General features: G+C 37.8%; 1 protein-coding gene across 7 annotated transcripts in view; it reads right to left on the reverse strand.

The window, feature by feature from the left end:
* Nucleotides 1–1,898: 1,898 nt before the first annotated feature.
* Nucleotides 1,899–25,908, reverse strand: part of LOC136856582 (nucleolar transcription factor 1-A-like) — a 34,428-nt gene continuing 10,418 nt past the window's right edge. For 2 of the 7 annotated variants that reach the window (XM_067134464.1, XM_067134467.1), the window contains 5 exons: nucleotides 17,656–17,898; nucleotides 15,882–15,974; nucleotides 15,064–15,144; nucleotides 11,228–13,245; nucleotides 1,899–8,960 (listed from right to left, as the gene is read on the reverse strand). In XM_067134464.1, the coding sequence (XP_066990565.1) occupies nucleotides 8,898–8,960; nucleotides 11,228–13,245; nucleotides 15,064–15,144; nucleotides 15,882–15,974; nucleotides 17,656–17,898 (2,498 nt within the window). In that variant the 3' untranslated portion in view covers nucleotides 1,899–8,897. Of the gene's footprint in view, nucleotides 8,961–11,227; nucleotides 13,246–15,063; nucleotides 15,145–15,881; nucleotides 15,975–17,655; nucleotides 17,899–20,471; nucleotides 20,520–23,951; nucleotides 24,555–25,908 lie in introns of those variants that run through there. The other 5 variants (XM_067134465.1, XM_067134466.1, XM_067134469.1 and 2 more) reach the window with 5 other exon arrangements.

Genomic DNA, 25,908 nt, shown 5'->3' on the forward strand with positions numbered 1-25,908 from the left:
CTTGTGGCATTCAGTCTAAGTGTGTATCTCTTGTTTTTTACAGTGTTAGATCAAGCACTAATTTTCACATGAATTTTGTTCCCTCCTAGGTGGCCTGGTTACCAAAGCAATTGAAGCCACCGAGCAGGAATTATGGTGCTTCAGCACCCCCTCCAAGTGACCCAGCCTTTTTTTTTTATTTGTATAGGCAAGCATAAGAGGGCTGTTTAGGTACACAATTTTCTCTCTGGCTTTCAGTTACCCACTGAGTTACCCATCAAGCTTATGATTCCTTTGAAGAGAATGTCACTCATCTTGCTCATCTGAGCCCACAGAGTTAGGGAATGGGACCATCCATACCCTTTCAGAGGAACTTTTCATTTTCCATAGCAAACTCAGGGAGGTATTGACCCTGATCCTCGTTGAGGCAGAAACAATCAGATCAGTTTTGGTGAGTTGTCCCCAGCCACACCTGTCTAGCCAGAGCTCCTTTACACGGGGGCAGACTGCGGCTCTCACTCTTCCTTCTTCAATGCTAAGGAACTACAGCCAGCTCCTCTCAACCACCTTTCTCTTCTGGTACAAGTCACAGCAGCACTAATGCAGTGTTGGGACAACAGAACCCCTCAGAGGTTCTTGTTGTGAACTCTCCCTCTTTCCAAAATGCATTGTTACTGGTGGACCAAAGGTGGGGTAGAATATTTCAGGATTGTTTCAGCAAAGACAAAGGTTCTGGTTGTAGGACTTAACTCTTCTGTTGGCCAATGTTCTGGGAACATGGGAAGTGATGCTTCTCAGGTTTTGGGGAAGAGTTTATAGTAGTGCTTGTGATACAGCACAACCACAGTGGAACCATGCCAAATGAAGAGGAAGATTCTGCTTTCACTTTGTGTTGTGTCATTTCCAGATACACTGAACAGTTAGCCTCACCATTGGGCTGTCTGCTTGCAGGGAACAGGCTGGCAGACTGGCTCAGTGATTGGGGGTCAGTTTGGTACATATTCTTACTTCCTTAATAGTGTAAGCTTCAGTTCGAGTATATAGAAAAAAACCCAGCTCAGTCTTATTTTCCAGGCTAAACAGACTTCTACAGTGCTCTGTTCTCCCACCCCATTCCCAGGGGCAATAATGGAACCTGTATTACATTATGGTGGGAGTATTTGGATTCTTCAGTCTGAAGACCTTGGATTTCATCACTAGGGGGGTTTATGCATACTTGACAGATATAGGACTCATTTCCTCCTAAATCAGTAGTATTGTTCTCTCAGTTGGGAGGTAAACCTGTCCTCCTCAGCCCAGCCCAAGCACTTTACTAGCCTTGAGGCAAAGCCTTGTTCAAGAGGTCTCTCTCAAGATGGTCTGTTTGACCAGCATAGTCTTGGTATAAAGTAGTGTTTCCTGGCATCCCATCTGGTCTCAAAGGGATAGGTTCTCTTTCTCTCTCCTTTGATTGGTGGTTCCAGACAGGACATTTGTCTTTTGCCCATTGCAAGCCATAAAATATTTACTTAATGAATTTCAATCTAATGACTTGGCACTGGAACCATTGGGTTATTCAGTAATTAGTACTATTACCTAACTCACCCTCCTCAACCACCAGTTAACTGCCTTGTTACCAAGTTCAGTGACCAATTACGGCTGTCACTAAAGGATACTCCTGTATAAAAGACTGTTCTGTGTACCTAGGAAAACATAAACTACAGTACTTTGTAAGTTTGTTATATTGTGGAGAAACTTTCAGACTTAACTACTTTATGAATCACATTGCCTTTGCTTGTTAATTGAAGAATTTGGACTTTGCCACACTCTTATATTTGACTTGATATAGCAAGCTATAAAAATGCATCCTCACAGACCTGTCACCAATCACTGTTAAGGTTTAAGTGTAAAAATAGGTGGACTTGAATAAATACAAGACATCTGAACATATACTGTATTTACAAAATTAGACTATTTCCTAGACAGGGCAATAACCAGTTTTAACATTTCAGTCAGTCACTAGAGAACAATAAAGTAACAAATCTTTTAAAAGAAGCTAAACAATGATTTAACTTAACCTTAAAAATCAGTAACACTAAACATTTATTTTATCTTAACCTTAAAAATCAATAGTAATTAGAGCTTTTCATGACAAACATAACTAATTCCAATGAACAATGACCATCTTCTAAACTTTTTTTCCATCAGACGCACAGCAACGATAGTTTTACATCATGAAGTGTTGAAAAATAACATTCAGTTCAAAAATACTTTCATTATTGAGTCGCCTAAACCAAGGCAAATATTTATAACCACTGTGTTCTCCCAGGTGCCACACATTTAGTTGGCTTACACCAAGTGGTGACCATAGTGTCACGGCTTTTGTACCACTACCTTAACTAATTTTGAATCCGAGTTCACTTACTTGAGAGGAAGTGCGTATGCAAGTCTACATCTGTAGTTATTTTTATATTGGTCCATTTATTTTATATAACTAATTATGTACGAATTGTTGTTTGATGTCATCAGTTTGTTCTTAGGGAAATACCAACCATCACCTTAAACAAGAGTATCCTTTAGTGCAAGCTGGAATCAGCTGTCAAAAACTTGTAAGGTTAAGCACTGATGAACTTCTCTGTGTCAGACATTTAGTCTCAACAGAAAGGCACTGTTCAAGAGGTTGCTGGTGTTGGGAGGTAGGGTCTTTACCTCTCCGGGTCACCAGAATGCCAACCAGTGGGCAAACTTGGTCCTTGAAGGAGAGATACAGAGGCCTCTTTTTTTTTTTCTAAGGAAGTGTCACATGAGAGTATAGTCTTTTGCTACGGAATAGTTTGGTCTTGGGCATGTCACTACTCTTTCCTAAAGGTGGTGTGGAAGTTGCAGTTCCCTGATCACCCACAATGCTTTCAAACCTAAGTTTGAAAGCATCTTCTGCTAGACGTGGGATTTGCAAAGCCCTCCACGTCTGGGTCAACGAAGAAGCCTGCTCTTCAGAAACCCAGCCAGATAGTCCAGCCTTCTTCCTCTAAGAGCAGGAAGTCCTTCCATCCCTTTTGTCGACCTCCCTTGGATACAACGATACCCTCCAGATTTGCGAATGTCCGAGCCTTTCTATAGAGGCTGAAGTGATGACAGAGAAAGGCTGAGCCTTTCTATAGAGGTGGAAGTCATGACAGAGAAAGGCATCATGGAAGGCAACTTGTGTTACAGACTTGGTTCAAGATGAAGACAACACGGGCTGTTAGAATCCATCAGAAAGGTGGACTTTATGCTTGAAAGTACCTATGCTTTTTCTGCAAGGAGTTATGCTTCAGTAGGTCACAGCTCCTCAAGTGTTTACCTCATCTTGGTGTCGGCATGGATGTACATCTTGGTGACAGCTTGGGCCCACTCATTGGGTATTCATTTGTTGCAGGACATAGATGATTGGTTAGTCCTGGCATCCTTGGAGGTGCAGCCACTTCAAGACAGAGATCACCTTCTTGCCTTTAGTCGCAATTTGGGGGGTTGTGATCAATCAGGAGAACCCTGATCTCAGTCCCAGGCAGCAAGCAAAGTACTATCTGGTCAAGCTTAAAGATACAACAGCAGAGAGAGCCTACCAAGTACACTTTCAAGTGGGCAAGGTCAGGTAGGCTGTGGCACAGCTCCTATCCCAGCAGGAACAACCAGCTTGGCTTTGTCAGGTGGTACTTGTCTCTAGAGAAGCTCATGCCCCTTGGATGGAGCAATCACTTTGTCACTTCAGTAGCAGCTGAAGCAGTTCTGGAATGCCTTTCAGGATTCTCCTTTCCAACTCATTCCTCTGATTTGGGAGGTAAAGAAGCATTTGGCCCAATGGACAGACAACTGAGACCTCCTAAAGAGGGTCCCTTTTAGCTCCCTGCCCTGGAAATGCTTCTGTTTTCAGGAACATCAAGGGAGAGGTCGGATGCACTTCTGAGAGGAGAGTTCATTTCAGGTGCTAGACACCTCTACTTGAGTGGAGTTGTCTATGCTAGTGAGAAGTTTCAAGAAGTCTTGACCTCCTCGGGAACTCCAGCCTCCCAGAAGGATATGTCCCTTGTTCTGTGAAGCCTCATCAAGGCATCTTTCGAGTCTTGTCTTGTGCTACAGACAGGTCTTAAACTCAAGGCTGTTTCCCTTAGCAGCAGGGTGAAGGAGTTACGTGACATGTCCTGTTTCGTTCTGCATCAGGAAAAGTAGGGATCTCTCAATCTCTTTTGCTCCTTGGTTTGTGGCCAAACTCAGAACCTATCTGTTCCAGACTTGGCAAAACTGTTTCTAGATGACTCTTAGCCAACTGAGTAGTATCAAACCTGATGCTAGATCACACTGTTTGCTGCAGCAGCCTACCTGGTATTGCAAGAAAAAACAGGTAGGTTAGGTAAGCGAGTGCAGAGGATGTATTTTGTCATAGTGCATTTTATGCAACAAATAATGAACTGCTTTATATCTATGCCACAAGTCAACTTAAGAGTTGCCTAAGTAAAACCTGACAAGACATAAATCTATCCAAGAGTTTGAGATGAAAATCAGCACTGGAAAACACTACTACAAACAAGGAAGAATAGCTTAAGCACTTAAATATAATAGCTTCATGCCAAAGATTCTGAAACATTTCTGCAAGATGATAACCTCTGAGAAACAGAGGCAGCAATATTACATACATTCTTCTCAAAAAGTCAATTTCTCATCAAAAGTGACACCCAAGATCTTCCAAGAGTCACTGACATTAAAACCATACTATCATACTTTTGAGTTTTAGAAGGGTTTAGCTTCATACTCCAAAACCTACTCCACTCAAGAACCACGGAATAGGGCATGAGTCTTCCTTTTAAGAACTTTTCTCTGGATACCTTCTCAGGACCCACGATGGCTGCCCAACAGGTTGTGTAGGCATCTGATCTCCATTTCAGACAAGAACAGTATCTCTTCTAAGTACCAAAAGCCTAGTGTAAGTCTGGAGCTTTGAATGGTAAGTGACTGGCTCACCTTCCATCCTTAGCCCCCTTTGTGAGTGGTAAAAAGGCCCAAGTACACGCTGGAGTTGGACAGGATGCAGTAGAGTACACTTTGGGCATCCTGTCCTAGTCTTTGTGACTGGGAGGCTTGATTAGTTTCCTAAACCATACAAACTGCAGTTTTACAAATCCCCTTATGGCTAAAATAAAGGCAAAATAATGGAGTAATTACAATTTACTGCCTTATAAGGTAGCATCTTGCTAGTAGCAGCTTTAAATGTAGGAACAAACCAAAATGTTTGAATACTTCACAGTATAACGAAGTAAGAGAAACCGATTCAACTTCGTTGCTGGTATAAAAATCCCAAAACAGTATTGCTGCCACTGGCAAGCATAAAAGCCAAGTATAAAAGCTCAAGACAGCATCCCCTAACATCTTTGGCTTCCAGACATGGTTATAATCAGCTACCATGAAGAACCTTCACATGAAAACTTAGAAACATCAGAGTACATATCCCTACAGTTCCTAACAGGATGAAGAATTTAAAAAATAAAGGACAGTAACAAATCTTAACCAAACAGTTCCCAAAGTGGTTACTTGTAATAAGAGCCTCGTCAATTCTGGCAGAATTGTAAACAAAAAGTTCAAATTAACAACAGTCAGCTTTGATTTGTGCCAATGTAATCAACTAAAAATGCATGGTTTTTCAATGAGACAACTACAAGATACAGAATGCAAAAAGATATCAATATAATACAATTAAGGGCTTTAGAAAGGGAATCAGACAAAATGCCAATTAATAATTACGGGGACTGTTTAATGGTAGTGTTCTATAGCGCATCTTGTAAAACTAGGCATCTGTGTCCTAAGAATCTGCAACCGATGTAGGTGGCTATCATGACTCAGCAACATCTATTCACATTATAGCAATGAAGGAAGCTTCAAAGGAGTGAAAAATGAGGCTTCAGAGTGTTACTGTATGGTGATGACCTGGTGTTACATCAGAATCAAAGAATGTGGTTGTGAAAATGTTTAGAGAAGAGGGGAATGGGAAAGAACAATAAACACCATGATCATAGCCAAAAGACGGCAATGGAAAACCGTGTACATTCTACAAAGATGCTATGCAGATATTGAGGGAGGGGCATAAACATTACTATTTACCAACTGTAACAGATGGTGTTACTAAATATAACAGGTGTGAAAATAGATGGACACAATTTAATGGTTTAAGTGTATGGGATTTTGATGCTTTATACTCATTGTTGAGAAGGGATGTGAAAAAAATATTTTGAATAAGCAGCAGCCTCAAAGTGAAAACACAGCTTAAACTGCTGGTATCCCAATCGCAAATAGAGCAAAAATGTGAGGGGTCTGATTTATGACAAGATACTGAGCTCACTGGCATGACCAAACTATTTAATAACAGTAAATGTTATGAGCTTTTCTGAACAAAGAGAATGTCACTTACATTTCTAGACTGTAAGTACAAGATGTCGAGATTCAAGGTTAAAGTGTGAAGGAAAATCATCTTGCAAACAGGTAAGTAGTTGAGAGATGTGAGGTTCAAAGTCTGAAAATGACTTGGACCTAGGAAGCTGAGAAAGGAAGAGCAGTCACAGAAGTAGATGTGAAATGACAGGATCAGGAAAACAACCAGTGTGAGAAGCCCTCTTAGGTCACTGACATGGAGAAAGCTTCCAACCCAAAGAGAAAAAAATTGCATCTTCTAACATTACTGATGATTTAAATTTTAAATTTTGTCCTATTATTGTTCAAATATACAGTATTTGAAAGCCTGAAATTTAATTTTTAAGAAAAACTCACTCGACAATCTTCCCAGTTAGAGCCAATGGACTGTTTGATCAATGAAAAATTTCCTCCAGTAATAAAACTCTCTCCTTCTTGGATTATATATAAGATACCAACTTTTACACACTTGAAATTCTTATCTAAAAATTATGCCTATACCCCAGAACATCAGAAACATTTAACATGCATAAAACATACAAGATATAAAGGTCCATGATGTGCAATTTACACTAATGGGTCCAACTCTTCGTCAGGGGTAAGATTTGCAGCCATATCACTCGTCAAAACATAGGAATTCTCCATGCCCAAAAATGCTTTTGTTTACAAAGCATTATATACAACACCATCAGCAAACAAAATTACTGAAGATATAGTAATCATCACAGAAATATGTAATCTTTAACAACTTTTTAAGTGCTACTGAAACACTTGAAAATTATGATCCAAAAAATATCCTTGCCCAAAATAAAATTTTCACCATACAAATTCTACAAAAGTGGTAAAAAGCAAAAATATGTTGGATTCCTGCCCAGTTGGGCATTCAAGAAAATGAACAAACTGGTAAGGAGAAGCTGCAACTAATATGACAAGATCAAACATGGATATTCCTATCAGTCATTACATATCCAAAATCTATTATAATTGCAGAATATATGGAACACTGAAAATGACAGTAACAAATTAAAATAAACAAATCAAGCCTAATGTTGGAAAGTCGAATTCATATCAAAAGGACAGACACATACAAGCAATGCTGACATGTCGTAGATACTTGATGAATGGCCCACACGATCCAACCCCTAAATGTACACACTGTAGTGTAAAGTTAAATATCTTTTGTGCGAATGCCTGAAACATAATCAAGGTATGTTAAGTTTTGGAAACATTCTACTGTGAAAACAGAAGCATTGTTAAGTAAATAAAATATATGTTTTACACAAAGGAACAGCATCAAAGCCTAACATCTGCTGAAGATTCAAAGCATCAGTGTAAGTTGTACAGTATGAACCTCTCGAGTCTTCCATGTTCCATGATATTTAAAAGTATACAGTATAAGCATAATTCTTGGATATTTAATTTATAGATTTTGATAACGGGTACACTGTACCAAAGTTCAAACCTTACAGTTGTAACTATGGCTACCACCTCAAACCCTTCTTGACCCCTACCTGCCTGTCAAATACAATTCTTCCTTTAACAATTTACAGTCAGGCTGGCATTTTGTTAGTGACCCCTACCTTCTTCTTGTATCTCAAATCATATATTAAATCACAGTATTGTTTAAACTGTTGTCCTCTTTTCCCACTCACTCTAATCCATTTGTTTAAGTACCCTTTCTCTATACTCCTCACTGTGTAACTGATCAGAATCCATTTCATACAAATATCTTTTTTTTTTCTAGCCACATTCTACAAAGTTTTATGTATAATGCTTTGTACTGTTTAATTGTATATGTTCTTTGTACTCCAAGTCAAATCACTGCGCCCCAATTTTTAATCAGTGAGAAATATATAGAATTCCTGCAATGGTTTTAGAATGCCTCAAGTGAAATTAGCACAACATAGCTGACTGATCAAATCAGAATTTTCTTTGCAAAAATACTGGTAGATTACCTTAATACCTATAATCATGCAATATTGCCGTAGATGCATACTGTCCTCTACTCATAACTGTTATGGAATCACATACCAAACAAGCCTTAAATCCCTGACAAACTGTACATCTGGGAACCTAACTAAAATCACAATCTTAAAAACCTAGCAACACAAAAATACAAAAATAATTATAAATCAACAGCCAATAATGACTTAATGGTTATAAAAAAAACTTGTAAAATTTTGTAAAAACTGCTTGACTTTGTAATTCCATTACATCACGTACAACCATCGTGGCTATAAGAAAAATTTGCAATGCATAGTTATACAAAATAATTTTTCAAAAATTGTACTACACAAAATGTAGAGCTGCTGATAGAAAAAAGTGCAATGTCCGTTTTAAGTCAATAAATCAAGAAGTATGTACTTCCACGTCAATAAGTAAACTCGGAACATAACAGAACAATTGTCTGGGTTTAATTAATGGACTTTATAAACCCATATATAATTCTCATGGATTTAGACATTTAACATTTCTGACAAATCCTTTTTCTACAATTCTCATCACTCACTGTCGTCGTCTTCGCTCTCATCATCATCTTCACTGTCAGCATTTTGATGAGACTTCTGCAATAAAAAAAATTTAATTCAATATAATATACATGAACAAAAGGGCAATTCCAGTAACCCTATATTCTTGTGAAGAGTTTACTGAATGTTCATTATGGAATATAATCATGAAACCTACTACAGTCCTGAATGCAGTATAAATATAAAACATGCACTAGTACAATAAATTCTAGATTTTCTTTTCCTGATATTAAAACCTTACATGTAAAAATATGTGCCAGTCATATTTCACTCACTAGGTTGTGCATTTGTGATTTCAAGTTTATATTCAATGGTGAATTTTACCAACAGAGGTGAGTTTCGACAGTTCTTTTTCGTGTGCCCATTTACTACAATTTTGACATCGTAGTGGTTTTGGAATGTAATGGAATGTAAGGTCTTGGTTCTCTATTTTGGCCAAAAATTTTTATTTTTTAAAGGTAGATCTTGACCTTCAAAATTTATTTTTGCAATTCTTAATATTTTATGATTGTTTACTTGGTATTATATATCGCTCACAATCTTAGACTTCTGGGATATCTCATTTTAAAAGAGTCCAATAGCATATTCTTCTCGACTGGTTCGTTACTTTTTTCAGGAAGTACAATAGTACCCTGAATGCTGTTCATAGTGTCATGTTTTTTCATAATTTACATTATCAATACATTTTATGGACAAACATTCTTCGGATTGGTTTTTGTTGTGGCTTCTATAAGCCATGTCCTTTCTATTCTTTGTCTGAATGACGTTTCTGTCGTTGGACGTCATTTTAACGAGTAGTTTTCCAACTTTAAGGCTGACCAGCTTCCACTCCCAAAGAGGGAGTCAAAGTGAGTCAAGGCTGGGTCACGTTGGTATTTACTCTTTCTGGGTGTTTTATAAAGTAATAACGTTTTAATACCAACCTGGTTTTGATTATTTGGATTATCCAGAGAATTATCCATTTCCATGCTAGAAAATTTGCTCTGTACTGGAGCAGCAGTCGTCAACTGTGCCAGGACGATACCATCAACGGACCCAGAGGTACTCAAATCCTTAGCGTGACTAATCATAAAGATTAGAGAAGAAAAAAAAACCTTAAAAAGACATCATCAGCCTTTCATGGAGTTTATTCTTCCACCAATGGCACAAGTGAGAACCAACTCCCAAATGTCCACCCCTACCCTACCCCACGTGATTAGTGGCCCAAGTGCAAGCCAAACCCACTTGCTAGGACTGAGTATTACAATACAAACATCCCCATCCTAATCATATCATGGGCAAACCAGATAGAATGCCGAGAGTCCTATCCCCAGAACCAGAACCCCCTGGAATCCATGGTCCAGCACTAATTTATAGTTCCTACCTTGAGCTATCAATCTCGTATCTCTCAGGTCCAAACATATCAGGTCGTTGATGGTCCTACCACAGTTCCCACTATTTAGCTTTGGATATAAACCCATTCCTAGCTGATATCTTTTCCTATTTACCAGGTCCAATAAATTTTAGCAAAAGTGGAAAATTCCACAAAAATTAATCCAAAGAAAAATATACTGATATATGAGATTCCTGGACTCTCACCCAGAAACAGGTGGTCCCACATCGAGGGGGGGGGGACAATTGTTTGAAGTACGCAGAGTACCATCATAAGGAGATATTCCAACACCTATCAGACATTATTGAGACTTGCCGATATGTATTTCATTACCGAAATTATCAGTTCGGTAGCGAACGCGAAATTACGTTAATACGCTACTCGATAAAGCACAAGTCAATCAATGATTGCAAATTCACTAATGAAGCAAAATATGATCAAATGGAATCAGATCTTAATAACAAAATAATAAAATACAGGTACTGAAAGTTATAAGCTTGAAGGTTACTCGAAATCAGCAATACTACTTCACTAGAATCCGGTCCGACAACCAGCAAATAATGAAAAAAGCTGCCGCAAATATCTGATGTTTACGTCTCAAGCAGCAGAAACGGAATGAGGTCGTCTGCCAAGTCGTTCCTGGTATTCCCGTTACTGGGCAGGACAGTCACCTGCACTAAACTATGAAGCATTACCTTCCAATTTTTTCATTTAAGCTGCCGTGCGAGTTGAACTATAGCTATGTAATTACTCGGTGAGTTACTTATACAAAAATTACAGTTTCATGTAAATCATCAAAAGGTCATTTTAATTCTTTTTCATTTAACTCATAATATTTGCCTCCAGTGCTAAACAGTCAGCTGCAATTAAATCACAACCTAGATATGTTGAAAATAGTACTACAACTATAAACTTCTGAAAATTAACTTACATTTGGTGACTCCCATGCCTGTGTAATATTGTAACCATCATCATCTTCTTCACCTTCATCTTCTTCTTCATCATCTTCTTCATCTTCTTCTTCATCATCATCTTCACTATTGCTCTCTTTGGCTGCGGTTCTCTGTAGATCTCTTTGATTTGGCACACTCTTCTCCGGTTCATGATCACTATCAGACGTATCCTCATCTGAAGATTCACTACTACTCACGTGGTTTTCATTGCTGTGTTCTATTCCCAGTGATTTTAGCACTTTGCTACCTTCTTCCCTCAGCGCTTGTGCCTTGACCACTCCTTTCAGAGTGCCAACCTCTTTCTTTGTCACGATGTAAATGGGATACTCCTCAACTGGGAATTCCTCTTCAAAAATGTCCTCCTTAAAGAAATTGTAATGCTCTTTTCTTTTAAAACCCAGGTACATCTTTGCTACGTCCCCCAAACTTCTAACGTACTCGAGTAAACTGGCTTTGTATATTTCCCGATTTTCTAGACACCTCTCGTGGTATTTTGAATGTGACTCTGCCGGTAAGGATCTCCAAGCTGAAGAACAAGCTTTTTCCATTTCCTTTGCACTACTATACTTGTCTTTCCTTTGCTTTCTAAACTTGATGCTAAATAATCTGTAAGGGGTACCTGCAGGCTTTTCAGGCTCACTATTAAATTTTGGCTTTGCCATGCATACCTCGACTGTATGTTTAGTTCCAAATATTCCTTCCAGCTCCCTAGGTTGTTTTTCAATGTATGTTTCCAGAAACAACGCTACATCTTCACTAAGACTGTCTTTCCACACCTTGTACGCATGCTTGTAGCGTTGCACTGCTTTTCTAGATTTTGCTTTGTATTTTGCTTTCTCTTCGTCAGACAATTCACTGTACATTGAGTTTACAGACATCAACTTGTTTTTTGTCTCCAAGTTATTGAGTTTTCCTTTCTTATTCATTTCGTCAAAGAAAAGGCTAACTACGCTGTTTACATTTTTGGGCATGCCTATAAATTCAAAATATTCCTTGTACAATTTGAGACCACTGATTTTAGGCATTGGTTTGTCGAAGTCTGGATGCGATTCCTTATATGACCTGTACTCGGCGAGACACCTCGACACTTCTCGGCAAGACTCGAGAATATACTGACTTTTGTCTTCCATCTTCATATCACTAAACAACTTCTTGAAATTGCTCTTGGGTTCTGCCCCTTTTGAGCCTTCCTTCTCCATTTCACTGGAATAATACAATTCAAAAGGACTTTTAGGTACGTCTGGAGGTAAATCCATTCTCTTTTTCAATTCCTCAACTTCCTTTTCATACTGAATTTTATAGTGCTTCTTTCCTTCCCCAGATAACTCTGACCAAGCAGCAGAAGCCTTTACACGAAGTAAATTGGAAGGCACCTCAGACGCATGTTTTTTACAGTAATCGAGGATGAACCTTGATCTCGGAGATAATATTCTTCTCAGTCTTGAATGACCGTCTGACACTTCTTCCTTAACTTCTTGAAGAATCATTGTCAATGTTTTGTATTTTGAAATCTTGCTGATCATTTTATCTAACATCTCACTGCATTCTTCTGGACTTCTGTCTGTTATCGCAGCATTTTTCCAATCTATTTTACGAAGCGATGTTCTAAATGGTGCATTGTCTTTAGGATCTAAATTACCAAGTACACTGTCAATCAGCGTAAGCTCTTCTTCCACAGACCAATAAGATTCAAGATCGTCAACATATCCATTCTTCTTACTTGTTCCTCTTCTGTTGCTCGATTCTTTTCCTTGTAATCTTAATCTTGCCTTTTTATTACTTTTTTTAACATTCAGGGGCGAACTTGGGTCATTTTCTTCCTTGGGAGATTTTACACTGTCAATGACGTCATCAATTTTACCTTTCTTCTTTTTATGTTTTGGGGTAACATCAGGTTTGTGCTTGACTGGAGAATCTGGCCCACTCTCCTCAGTCTCTAACATACTAAGATTTTCCTGACCTCCTGACTTCTTTTTCTTCTTCTTTGGGGGTGAATCTGAAAAATATAAAACAAGAAAGTTTGCTCCTGGATTTAGGAAGAGTGTGACATCGAAGTTTTAGAAGCCCTCTAAACCTTGGATATGTTATTTTATCATGGTCTACCTGAACATGTATTGTCTTTTTACTCATTTCTCACCATCAAAATTTAATCACCACCACCATTTTTGTTAGCTTTTTCATCTATGGGTTTATATGAATTGGGGTCTCTCCGCTCTTAGTATTCCGGCTTTTCTAACTGGTTTTTGTCCTGCGACTTCCATCTCTACTACTGTTCTACGTGCCTGTCGCCTTCTTGTCAAATGTTTATACCACCTCACTCTGAGATCTCAAGTCTATTTTCCAGCCACTGTACTCAACCTCTCCAGAGCTTTTTCGTTAACACAATGTACCGGAGACATGAATCTTATTTTGTAATCACAACACTTCAAATTCTCACACTCTTATCTGTACCAATGTCTCTGATTCTTATAATACAAGCCCTACACGTGCATCATAAATTTTTTCCTTGTTTACATACAGAATACTTTACCAACACTCAAGCACTCTTCTTTCATTTAATTCAGGCAGATTTTACTCTTTACCGTACTGTCTTCTCTATGCCTGGAGCGCATTGGAGCGAAAGAAATGAGAAAGTTACTCAGACATGTTCAGAGGCTGGAAAACACTAAAGATCTCAAAGACTGATATGGTCTTGCGCACGTAATGAGAAGGGAAGCAAAGTAGTAATATGGATGAAGCAGATCTAGAAAACCATGTGCAGTGTGGTGCCTAGAGGAAGACCTGAACTACCTGGTAATTCACGTGCAAATGACAAGATAGTAAATTAACTTACTGAACATCTAAACCTGTAAAGGAAATACCTGACACAAAATTTTAAAGCAAGATTTTAATGATTCTGATGATGTTAGTGGATGGTAGACCTGCTTCCAGGGACCAAAAGTATTACAGGCGGGGGTTCCGTTCCTATGCTGCGTCGTAAGCCGAAAAATCATCGAAAATCATCAAAAATCCCAAGAAAACCTTACTTTTAATGCTTTGGGTGTATTGAAAACGATGTAACCTGCATTTTTATAGTTTTCCATCAAAAAAAACCTCCAAATTTTTATTATTGTAGCCACCTCTCTTCCGTCGGATCAGTGTCGTAACGCCAGAACACTGAATCGTAAACCAGGAAATCATTTCTGATGAATACATTTGAAAAGCGTCATAACCTCGGAACGTCGTAACCAGGGACTCCCTCTAGTTGAACATTGTCAACTCCACTTTAATTACTAAGACATAATAAATTACTATGTCAACCTTAGCTGGTAAAAACTATTAAATACATGAATATTTTCCTCTTTGTCTCTCCAACAGGTTATCATCATTAAAATTCATATTAGCTCAGTACCTCTAAATTCTCTACTTGAGCAGATGACTGATCAACAGCAGCTACCCAAACTCAATAAGAGTATGAGCTTCAAATTCCTGAAATATTTTTTCTTAACAGAAATATTAAAATACTGAAGAGTATAGAGTTTCCTTCAAACATTATAATACAAACATGAATGAAAATAGCATCCCAACGCCCACAAAACAACTGGAATAAACAAATATTTGCAAAACAATAAGTGGCTAATTTTAATACTAAGGTTCAAGGTTTCAGCATGAGTGACAAATAGGACTTACGAAAAAGACGAGACCCTGAACATTAGGTAGAGATGTGAACAAACTGGCCGAATACTGTGATGAAAAATTGAGGTGAATTATTACCTTCACTGATCTGACAATGACACTTTAATGTTAAGGAAATTTCTTACACACACACACTCACCTGCCATGTTAACTAAGGATTCCTGTGAAAGACCAGTTTCATCAGGGGTTAAATTTCTTTTCTTCTTCTTCTTCTTCTTCCCTGCAAATAAACCAAAGGCATCAAGTTTTAACAATATGTACATATAGTCTGTGAGATTCAGAAATATTCTGCATATTTGATCTCAATTTATGTCATTAGATATAACTGTGCATTTTCCTGGGGTATTTCACAAAGGAAATTGTACAACATTTAGGGATGCAAATGTAACTTTTGATTCCCGGCAGGTATGGAATAACACTGGAGTGGGAGCTTACAAAATGGGTTCAGTCCCTTTTATTCTCAAATAAATTCAGACCTGCATTCAATCAGTGGAAAAGGAGAGGGAATCTAGGAAGGATCTTGTTGTCTGGTACTGTTCGTAAGGTAAAAACCTTCCCCCCTTGAAAACTGATTCGTAAGGCAACAAGACGATGTACAACTCAGACTACTACAGAGATCTGAATACCTACCTATGGAACAGCTTGATAAGCTAAAATATTGATCTATGAAGATGAAATGAGCCAATGGTATTGAAGGAAAAGATTCACTAGATGACACCTGTGGCTCAACAATGTACCCACCAAAAAGGCATTAATAAAGTATTGGGCAACATCCTACACGCATGTTCAGCATAACTAACTGATGAACCGTTTCCATAATATTTTAGTCTTCCACAAAATTCCAACTCACGAGAACGTGGATGTCAAAATTTATATTTTTCATTCTACACTACGATTAATCAAAAAGAGAAAATTTTTCATGCACAACAAAATTGCTGGGAAATAATTCTTTCTCACCTTCAAAAGCATCTTCCAAACTTTCATTCAGCTGTGTATCCAAGGCAGATAACAGCTTCTTCTTGTGCTTCTTTTTCTTTTCATTTTGCTTATCTAAGTAAGAGAAATAAATACACGTGATTATAAAAACATGTGAAAATGGATTCCCTTCAGTGTGAGAGAGAGAGAGAGAGACTTTGCAGTCATAAATCACCCAAAAAAGAAAAGTCTTTGCAAACAAACACTGCCTTGGCATAACTGACTGTACGGTAAGCCCCAGTATTCGCGTTCCCACGATTCACGGATTTCTCTATGGAACATATATACACGTTGTTTGTGGAAAATTCACCCATTCGCGGTATTTTTCACCGAGAAATATTTACCGATTACTGTATTTTCATATTTTCATGACTATATGCACTTTTTGTGGTAAAACTATTAAAATACTCAGGTACCCTGGTAGTGCTCGAGTTACGATAATTCGCCTTACGATAATTCAATTTTGCAATGGGTAAGCAATTAATACTAATATAACAATATTTATAAAATATCTAGTTAAAAAAGTAAGAAAATGATAAAAAAGTGAAAGAGAATGTTAAGTATTGTTAGTAACGTTATACTCTTGCGTAAATGCGTACAGCCATAAACAACCGAACAAGAAACTGTTGTTTTGCTTACAACTGAATCGGATAACAACAGCCTGCCTATTTATACTGCCTAGACCTGGCATTTGGCAAAGGGAAAATTCTCAAGTTGTCATGGGGCTATCTACAACAGCCTTGGAGCTTTTGCCCCACATCCCCTCCTCTACATCTAAGAGGACAGCATCCATACCAGCAAGTACTAGTAGTCTGAATTTGCAAAATCCGTATACCACATAGAACACGACACAAGCTACCTAAAATTTACTCAACTGTGCAACATCCACTGAAACCTTGTATAAACTTGCATGCCCTATATTTACTAATCAACACAATTAACCAAATTTTATTAAGTGATATGTACTTGAATCAGACCTTACAAAACATAATGTTACATTACGCAAAAGAGAGAGAGCAAAGAATGACACAAACATCCTTACTATGATACTGTATTTCAGATGTAAACTGGTCTTTTGCCATAAGTGTTATGAAAATAGAATCAGTAGTATTTGTCCACTTTTCAACCTTCCAACGCAAAAGGCTAACTTTTTTATGTAGTCAGTTACCTAATGGATTCCAGTTCAAGTACAGGTTAGCTGGAGGGGGGAAACTATTGTGATAAACTTTGGATTAAATATGTATGTCCTCTGATGATACACACATCTCTATCAAGAATTGGTGGCAGCACAAGATTCTTTTGCCAAGTCATTAAACTAATTTCTGAGAGTGAAAAATCCTGTCTTTATAAGAGGACTCCCTATGAGGAATTTTCACCAACCTGAAAGACTTGAGTCTCAAGTTTTACTAACTGAGGACTCAACCATGCTAGATAGTGCAGTACAGATAAACCAGCCTATGCGGTTGAAACTCAGTATGAACATGTACTTATTCGACTTTCTTTTGAAAGCACGCTATATCTTTCTTATTTCTACACAATTATGAACGTGTAAACTGTGACCAAAATAACAAATACTTTTTTGACTTCCAGAGGCTACTAAGCAAATCGTGCACATGACTAATATACTGTATCAATAATTTTCATCTCATTAGGTTAGAAACTGGCTAGCTAATTTGTGAATGCCAGAATGTACACTTTCACCTTAAAGGCTATCGCAAGTGGAAATGCTGCCTATCTGAAAATAAGTTTACTGTACCTCCTAATAATTCTGCAAAGCTTTCACTCAGCTCAGGAGCATCTGATGATAGACTGTTCTTCTTCTTTCTGTTTTTCTTAGTTTCTTCAGAGTTTTGGCTCATCATTACCACAGGAGAGGCGACATTGTTCTTCTTTTTCTTTTTTCCATGTTTACTTCCCTCAAAACCGTCTACAGTTTCACCGAGTCCCGGAGACATAGCTGACGGATTCCCTTTTTTAAGCTTCTTGTATTTTCTTTTGCCTAGAATAAAAACCTGTACATTAATGTTATGCTACATACATAAAAAAATTTTTACCACAGTATATTTTAAAAACTATATTCCCCAATTACTGTACAGCGGAGCTTTAACCATGCACTGGGTCTACAACATACAGATATAATAGGATATAGAATCTAGGCCAAAGGGCAAGCGCTGGGACCTACGAGGTCACTCAGCACTGAAACGTAAATTGACAGTAAAAATACCCTTCGAAGATTCACAAGTACATAACAAAAAATCATCTTCTTCACTTCTAACCGTGATACAATTCTCCTTGTATTTTAAAGATTTTCTTACATTTTTATTTATTTATTTTGTTAATTTATCTGTTTTTCTAATAACTGATCTCTTCTTTCCGTATTTCCCATTAGGTTCTGTTGCTTCTTTTGAATGAACACCACATTCTTTGGAAGCTTGAATTTCAAGTCAAATGGCACCTGTGGGTTTATTCCAAACGAATAGGCTCCCATGTTCTGAATAATAATAATAATAATAATAATAATAATAATAATAATAATAATAAAAAAATAATAAAAAATAATAAATAAATAAATAATAATAATAATAATAATAATAATAATAATAATAATAATAATGTAACTTTCTAGCCCATACCACTGGCAAAATCCAAATTTTCAAGGAATGCTCAAGAAATATTCTGATAAAATATAACAGTACTCATTTTTTTTTTTATCTTTTCCTATTCTTCTGGTCATTAATTTGCACTTTGCAATCCACATCCTTTGTAAGCAACCCCTTATTCTTGTATGCTAATAAACATGACTGTATAAGAAACAGGAATTATTTTTATCTTAGTCAAATATTCTCAAATTCATATGGAACCCCAAAGGGCCCATCAACAACTTGAAATTCAAGCTTCCACAGAACATTATGGTGTTCATTCGAAAGAAGTAACAAAGGGTAATGAAAAATACACAAAGAGATGATCAGTTATTAGAAAAACAGATAAATGAACAAATGAATGAATAAATAAATAAAAACATAAGTAAAATATTAAAATACGAGTTGAATTGTATTGGTTAGTAATGTATTGCATCTTTGCTTGAACTTCTGAAGAAGTTCCAATTGCACAAAATCCTCTGGGAACAGCTGTTCCACAGTTCAGTCGTGAGGAATAAAATACAGTACAGTACAGTACAGTACAGTAAGTCAAGCCAAGCAAAAATATAAAAATATGGCGAACATGATATTGCACTAAGAAACATACACATGCAAACACACATGCTATGTAGAGACGGTAACGTCAACACTGATGAAATGCCACGTGTATGTGAACACACATGCACACAGGCATGCACGTAAAGCTTTTGATATTCCAAGGCGAAATGAAAAACCATCAATTCCAAAAAACAGCAAATTATCATCTGCTTTTTAGTTGCGTTCTTCAAATGAACTTGCTTCGGACAATCGACATCAAGAAATGCCGTAGGTGCTAAAAATGTCACCAAAGTGTTTTACACACTTTCCATGACAGTCTCTAATTACCAAACACGTTTCATTTTCAGTAGATTGTACTAGGCTAAGCTTTCCAACAAGATTACCTAACTTATGTGCTTATATAGCAATCCATACCATCTCTTATAATAAAGGTCCACTTGAAAAAGAACTGACAAACAATTTTGAGGGATTTTACTTTGGCGTCAAGTTATGTTAGGCTTATCTCTGTATACTCGTTTTACATACATGTACAAAAATAAAAATAATTCCAGTATTACATTGGTTTCTTTTAGCAACTAAAAAAAAAATGATGATTCGCCTAATTCTTTTACTAGTAGGCTCAATCAGTTGATTCTGAGTCACACATTACATCAAGGCAAATGGCGGATATCTATTTTTTCCTATATTACAATGGCGATATTTTTGATAACATGATAATACAGCGTAAATGGATTCATTAAGTAATACATCAGTTTCAATATCATTACCTTTCTCTTAAATACAACTGTGATATCCTATATTGACATATGCAAATGGATAATACTAGTGGAACACTTAGCCTAGGTCAGTAGTTCACAAACACACACATTTTATATCTTGTGTATGGTAACATAATATAATACCAACTGATTAGAAACTTGATGTATAAAAATACATTAATGGTCACAAAACAATGGTAGGCCAAGGGTAAAGGGTATTTATGCAGTATATTTCGTTAGAAATATGGAGCAAAAACGTAGATAATTGCCTTTTGCATAAAGTGTCAAGTTTAAAGTGTGATGGTGGCTGTTTAAAAGCTTACCGAGTGCTTGCAGTTATATGGTATTAACAAGGTTAGGTGAGGAAGGGTAAGGAGTTGTCCTGAACACCCCACATTTTTTTACTCGCCCTAATCTGGATTTCGTCATTACCCCTCGGCCCCTTGGCTCTATTAATCCAGATAACTGAACGATTACTGTACCATATATCTTTGGGGCCTCGGTCCCTGGTCCAGCCGTTGGATAATGTCGAGTTCCAGATACAGGTAATGGCAATCTGGTCAACTGAAGGATTACTACAATACACGATTACATGAAAGAAAAACAAAGTGACTCACCTGCGGGATTTTCAGGTGATCTTATCTTGAAATCCATACTACCAATTTCTGTTGAAAGTACAAGTGTCTAAGTATAATAAATTTTCAAAACTAATCTGTAATTTTTCCTAGCTACACAAACCAGTGTATCCTTCAGCACAAGCTGGAATCTGTCACTGAGAACTTGGTAACAAGGCAGTTAACAGCTGGAGATGGGATGTCAGTGGGGAGTATCCCTCAGTCACCACCCATCACACTCACTTTTCATTTGGTGGTTTCCATGATTCCCACTATCTTGCAAGTAGGGGATTTCAATATCATGACTCCTGTCATATCACATGCATGTGGCTCACCACATTCCCTGTCAGGATGGTACTTCAAGCAACCTTTCACACATGAACTCCGTGTCTGCACGTAACAGGTACATCAGGAGTTCTTAAACCAGGCGCAATCAAGGGTCTTCACACAGCAGAGACCTGTTGCACAGGAACCTTTGGTCTGCCCACGCACAAACCGTGGGATCATGCAAAAACTGAGAGAGATGGTGGCAACTTTGCCAGAAGTACAAACAGGGAAGATTTTGGGGCATCATCATGTCTAGGAAGGAAACAAAGTGACACTGTTATCAGAGTAAACCCTTGAAAGAAACCTGTCAAGATCTTTTGGGCTTCATCACTACTGCTGAACCACTCCATTGCAAAAGAGACCAGCCAGTAAAAACACTCACGGGACCTACCCCTGCCAAACAACACCAGCAGTTACACTAACACCAAGGACATGACATAACCAGACACCTGCTAAATGTCCTTCACACCTTATGTTCATTTTTCCTGTTCAAATCCACACACACCAAAAAAAGTACCAGCTTATGGTAAGTGAGTGGAGGTTTCTACTCAACTCACCTGCCTACCTCCAAGTTTCACCAACAAATTCCAGTTTGCTCCGAGAAACAGTCCTACATGAAAGGTGAAGGTTTCGATTTCCTTAAGAACAAGGAGTTCTTTAGCCCAATATAGTTTTCCAAACTACTTTTCATGTGCCAGAACTGAACTTTGATAAAAACTAAAACTACTTTCTGGAAATTCTGTTTCTGCAATTGAGAGTTTTCCTTACCACAAATCCACTCTCTCTCAATTCAATTCAAAATAGAATTTAGGCCAAAGGCCAAGCGCTGGAACCTATGAGGTCAACTAATATAAAATTTGTTCAAGATGCATAAAAATAAACATAAAAAAATCACAGTCTATTCAACAATCAAAGCCCACTTCAATGACTGTTGCAATTCCATGAATGGGTAAAAAGAACAAGTATACGCATACATGGTGGTCCATACACTAGATTACCATCGTGTTAAACTTAACGATGTTTTGCAACAGTATTCATTTTGGCTATTTGGCAAATATATGACTTCTTCCCTTATAGCCTAACAGTACGTATGTTTTAAAGGTAGTATAGTCTTTGATGGTATAATCACTTTTTATAAGCTATATACAAAATTTAGCATAACAGAAATTTCTGCAATCACTACTAACCACATTTTAATATAAATCATATTCACTTAACATAATAACAAGAGATTTTTAGTTTAAGTTCATCAGTTTAAAAAAAAAATGGGTAGTTTTGGGAACAACAGGAGCAGGCTCTAACACTACCTCCGAGCGGAGGCATACCCTAGTCCACGTTTCCAATGTTAAGTGTTACTTTGGGGGTTTGAAGCTACCCACCCACCCCCTCCAAGCCAGTGGCCGGTAACAGCCACAGGAAAAAAACTCGCACGAAAAAAGTTACAGAAAAAAAAGTCACAATTTTGGCTAAGAAAAGTCACAGGAAAAAAAAAAGTTACATTAACTTATGGTGGCCAGTAATAAAATCACCAGGGGGAAAATTCACCATATTTCTTGGGGGTCATTATCTTAATGATATTTACAGTCTTTTTTTTATGTTTATAGAAAATCCCCAATGGCATCGTACTAAACATGACACAGAGGTGGATACGTACCAAGTTACAACCCTTGGGGGGTCAATATCTAGGAAAGATTGTGACTTTTTTTCCGAGACTTTTTTTTCCTGTGACTTTTTTCCTTTACCACTTTTACCTGGATTCTCCGAGCCAGGTCAGGGCACGGCACCCTAAGTCAAGTCAGGCAACAAGGTCTGGTTAGGTCAGGACCTGGCATCCTAGCCTAGCAAATCTGAGTTTTTCTCAGCGGCAGTGTCCATCAATCTATCTCGAACGGCTCCAAAATCTTCATTTGTAAAGAATTCTTTAAATCTTATTAGCTAGATCTTTGCAATATGATATTTAACAGCCCTTCTGCAGCATTTTCAACAGCATAATGAAATTTATTGGTAAGACTGAACTTCCGTCGTCGACCAGGACATGTTCCTCGTATGTAGACGTGACTTTTCCCATAATGCCAGGTCCTGACCTAACCCGACCTTACCTAACTAACCTAATTTACGGCGACGTGCCCTGACGTGGCCCGGGGGGGGGGAGTGGACACGCCCCCAAAAAGGCCGTAACCTGCCCCTGTCGACGACTGGTGGGAATCGGACCGCGCAACTAGAGTTTTATCGATTTATTAAAGAATTTACTCTCGGTATTTCTACGCATCAGCGGAATTTGTGGATCGGTTCCGCGAACACGAGAGACATTAGGGAGCCACATGTTCAATAGGGGATGGCTAAGGAAACCCATTACAAAAAGGAACCATGCTAACCTAACGTACCCTACCTAACCTAACCTGGTAGGCTGTGTTACTTAGGGGGGCTATGCCCCCCAGGTGAAGAAAACTCCATTTTTACCAAAAGTTCCCCTATAAACACAGTGTATGCATGATAGCAAAAACATAATCATTCTGAGGTTAATTACAGGTTAATTAAACAAAATAAACTGAAAAAATATAAGGTTCTTCTCTAACCCCAGACTAGGCCTATAAAGATGCCACTTGGCAAGGACGAAAAAAAATAGCCTAAATAGACAGCCTAGCCTGAATACACGACACGGATGGATAAATGAAGATAAATAAACGTGAAATCAACTCTAGCATAACAAAGCAATTGAAATTACAGGCCTTGGAATTAATGACATAGGCCTATTGCTAAGCGTAACCGGCAAATGAATGGATGACCTTCGAAACCAAATGGTTTTAGGCCTATTTAATAAGGGAAGGTTAGGTTAAGATGTTAAGTCGTTATTTTGGAAATATTCGGTTACAATAAACTAAAACTCGGCAGTGGGTTATTAATAGGAGGCAAAGTAGGCCTAGAAATTGCGCGCAACTCCACAGGCCTATTTTACCTTCCCCCAAACTTAAACGTCAATATTTATCGACAATAATTCCATAAATTAGTCATTACGAGTTAAATTAATGAATATAAATGAATATAAATTCAAAATCCTTCCAAAAGAAACAAATATAAAAGATTCGGCTCCGGGGAGAGTGACAAGAGCCGACCATAACAACATAGACCTATGTCCCTGTTATTTTATTCACTCACGTCGACGGGAGAGACAAAAGCAGTGTCTAACGTCGTCTAATTCAGCGTCTACGACGACGTCCTCCCTCAGTCGTTCTTGCAGGGCGGCTTGTCACGACAGTCGTTCAGAAAGTGAGAATTTTAAATCCAAAAATCGGTTGGGAATTCGGTCGGGGATGGACGCTACCTAATGGCACGCTGCACGGTGTGCTTCTTCTTCTTCTTCTTCTTATTCCTATTCCTTCTTCTTCTTCTTCTCTTTGGGGATTCGTGTCATTCGTTCGGGATTGGGGAGTATTTTCGAATGGTTATTTCTCTCTCGACTGGGTTCTGCTGCTTTTATTTCATCTCATTTTAATATTTCTGGTGGGTTTTTTTTGACCTTCCTTAATGGTTTCGTCCAATGGCGTCTGACGCTGCTGTTTTATTTTGATTTCAGTTGGGATTTTGACCGGGTTCTGCTTTTTCTTTCATTCCTTTTCAAATATCAGATGGAAATTTCAGTCTTCCTTGCTGATCTCTGTTTTACTTTCGCTCATTCCAGCGGAGTTTGCTGCTTTTTAATTTGATTTTACTTGGAATTTTCTATCTCCCCGCCAATTCCTCTTACTTTCTCTTTCCTCTTTGGAATTCGTTCGCCATTGCCGAGGTTTTTCAAACGCTTATTTCGAAATTAATAGGGTTCTGCTGCTTTTACTTGAATACGTTTTAAATTTCAGGTGGAATTTTCGATCCTCCTTGCTGATTTCTACATTACTTTCTTTTTAATTTGGTTTCAGATGGAATTTTCTATCCCCCCCTCACCGATTCCTAATTTCCTATATTACTCCCATTCTGATATTTTATTCGAGTCTTATTAGGAACTCGGGACTGGTTCTGGGAAGTGAAGCGTCTTACATTATATTTTATTCCAACTAAATCTGATATGTCAGTACGGCATTTTATCACACCTTTGCAATTCCCAGTTTTTTCACTACGTTTTCACAGTCTAGCCATTTTTCAAACTTCCAACGAATTACATTGTAAAACATTTAGCCTATAAGCATGTCCAAACTATATATGAGTAAGCCTTTCTAAATATTCAGCTTCTACCTTTCTTAAAACTGTTAGTTACAAAAATCCGTATGCTATTTCATTCCATATTATGTAAGCTTGGTTGGGCTGGAAAGTCTTTTAATTTGTATAATCTTTCTTTGGTTTTGTTTTTCGTCAAATGCTAGACTGGTTTTCCATTCTAAGTTACTCCTGGAAAGGGGTTAAGCCATTTTACACTGACATTTTACGATAATGATGAGAAGGAAGTGGGGGGGGGTTGAAATATTGACAAAAACATGACTAAGACTACAGGTAACATGGTCGTCAAGGAAAAGTGGGTAAAAGAACAGAACCTTGAATTTACATCTACAGACTGGCAAAGGAACGGAATTTGTGCCCTTAACGAACAACAGATAGAAAAAACATCTAGCAAAACAAGTTAACAGACAACAACAGGTATACAGAAATAGGAAATTCAGTTAACATTGCAATCAAAATTAATAAAAGATAGTCCAAAGCCCTCTAGGGAACATGAACACGCATCAGTGAAAAAATTACAAAATAGGAGCCCCGGAGATTTTGTCTTAGTGTGGCGAACTAACGGAAAAGGAACAGGAATCGAGCTGTTTAATACTAAAAAAAAAAACTGTTTACAATCTCGTCTGTCATTCATGTTCAGTGCCTTTCAAATATTTTAGTATCAGAAAGAGAACTGTCAACTGTCTTGAAAAATTCAGTATAGACCAAACTGAGGTATACATAATTGTAAAAATACATTTCTATCTTTCTCATCTACAACTTGCTTTACAACATTCATCTCTAGGACTTTAGCATTCGGGAGGGCTCTCTTCAAATGATAAGGCGTAACCGCCAAGAATCTTAGGCCTAAAACAAAGCCCGTTGTGGTCCCTTCAGCGTTTGAGGGAAGGAGTAGGCCTAAGCC

The sequence above is a fragment of the Macrobrachium rosenbergii genome, chromosome 36 (genome assembly GCF_040412425.1).
Source record: "Macrobrachium rosenbergii isolate ZJJX-2024 chromosome 36, ASM4041242v1, whole genome shotgun sequence".
NCBI lineage: Eukaryota > Metazoa > Arthropoda > Malacostraca > Decapoda > Palaemonidae > Macrobrachium > Macrobrachium rosenbergii.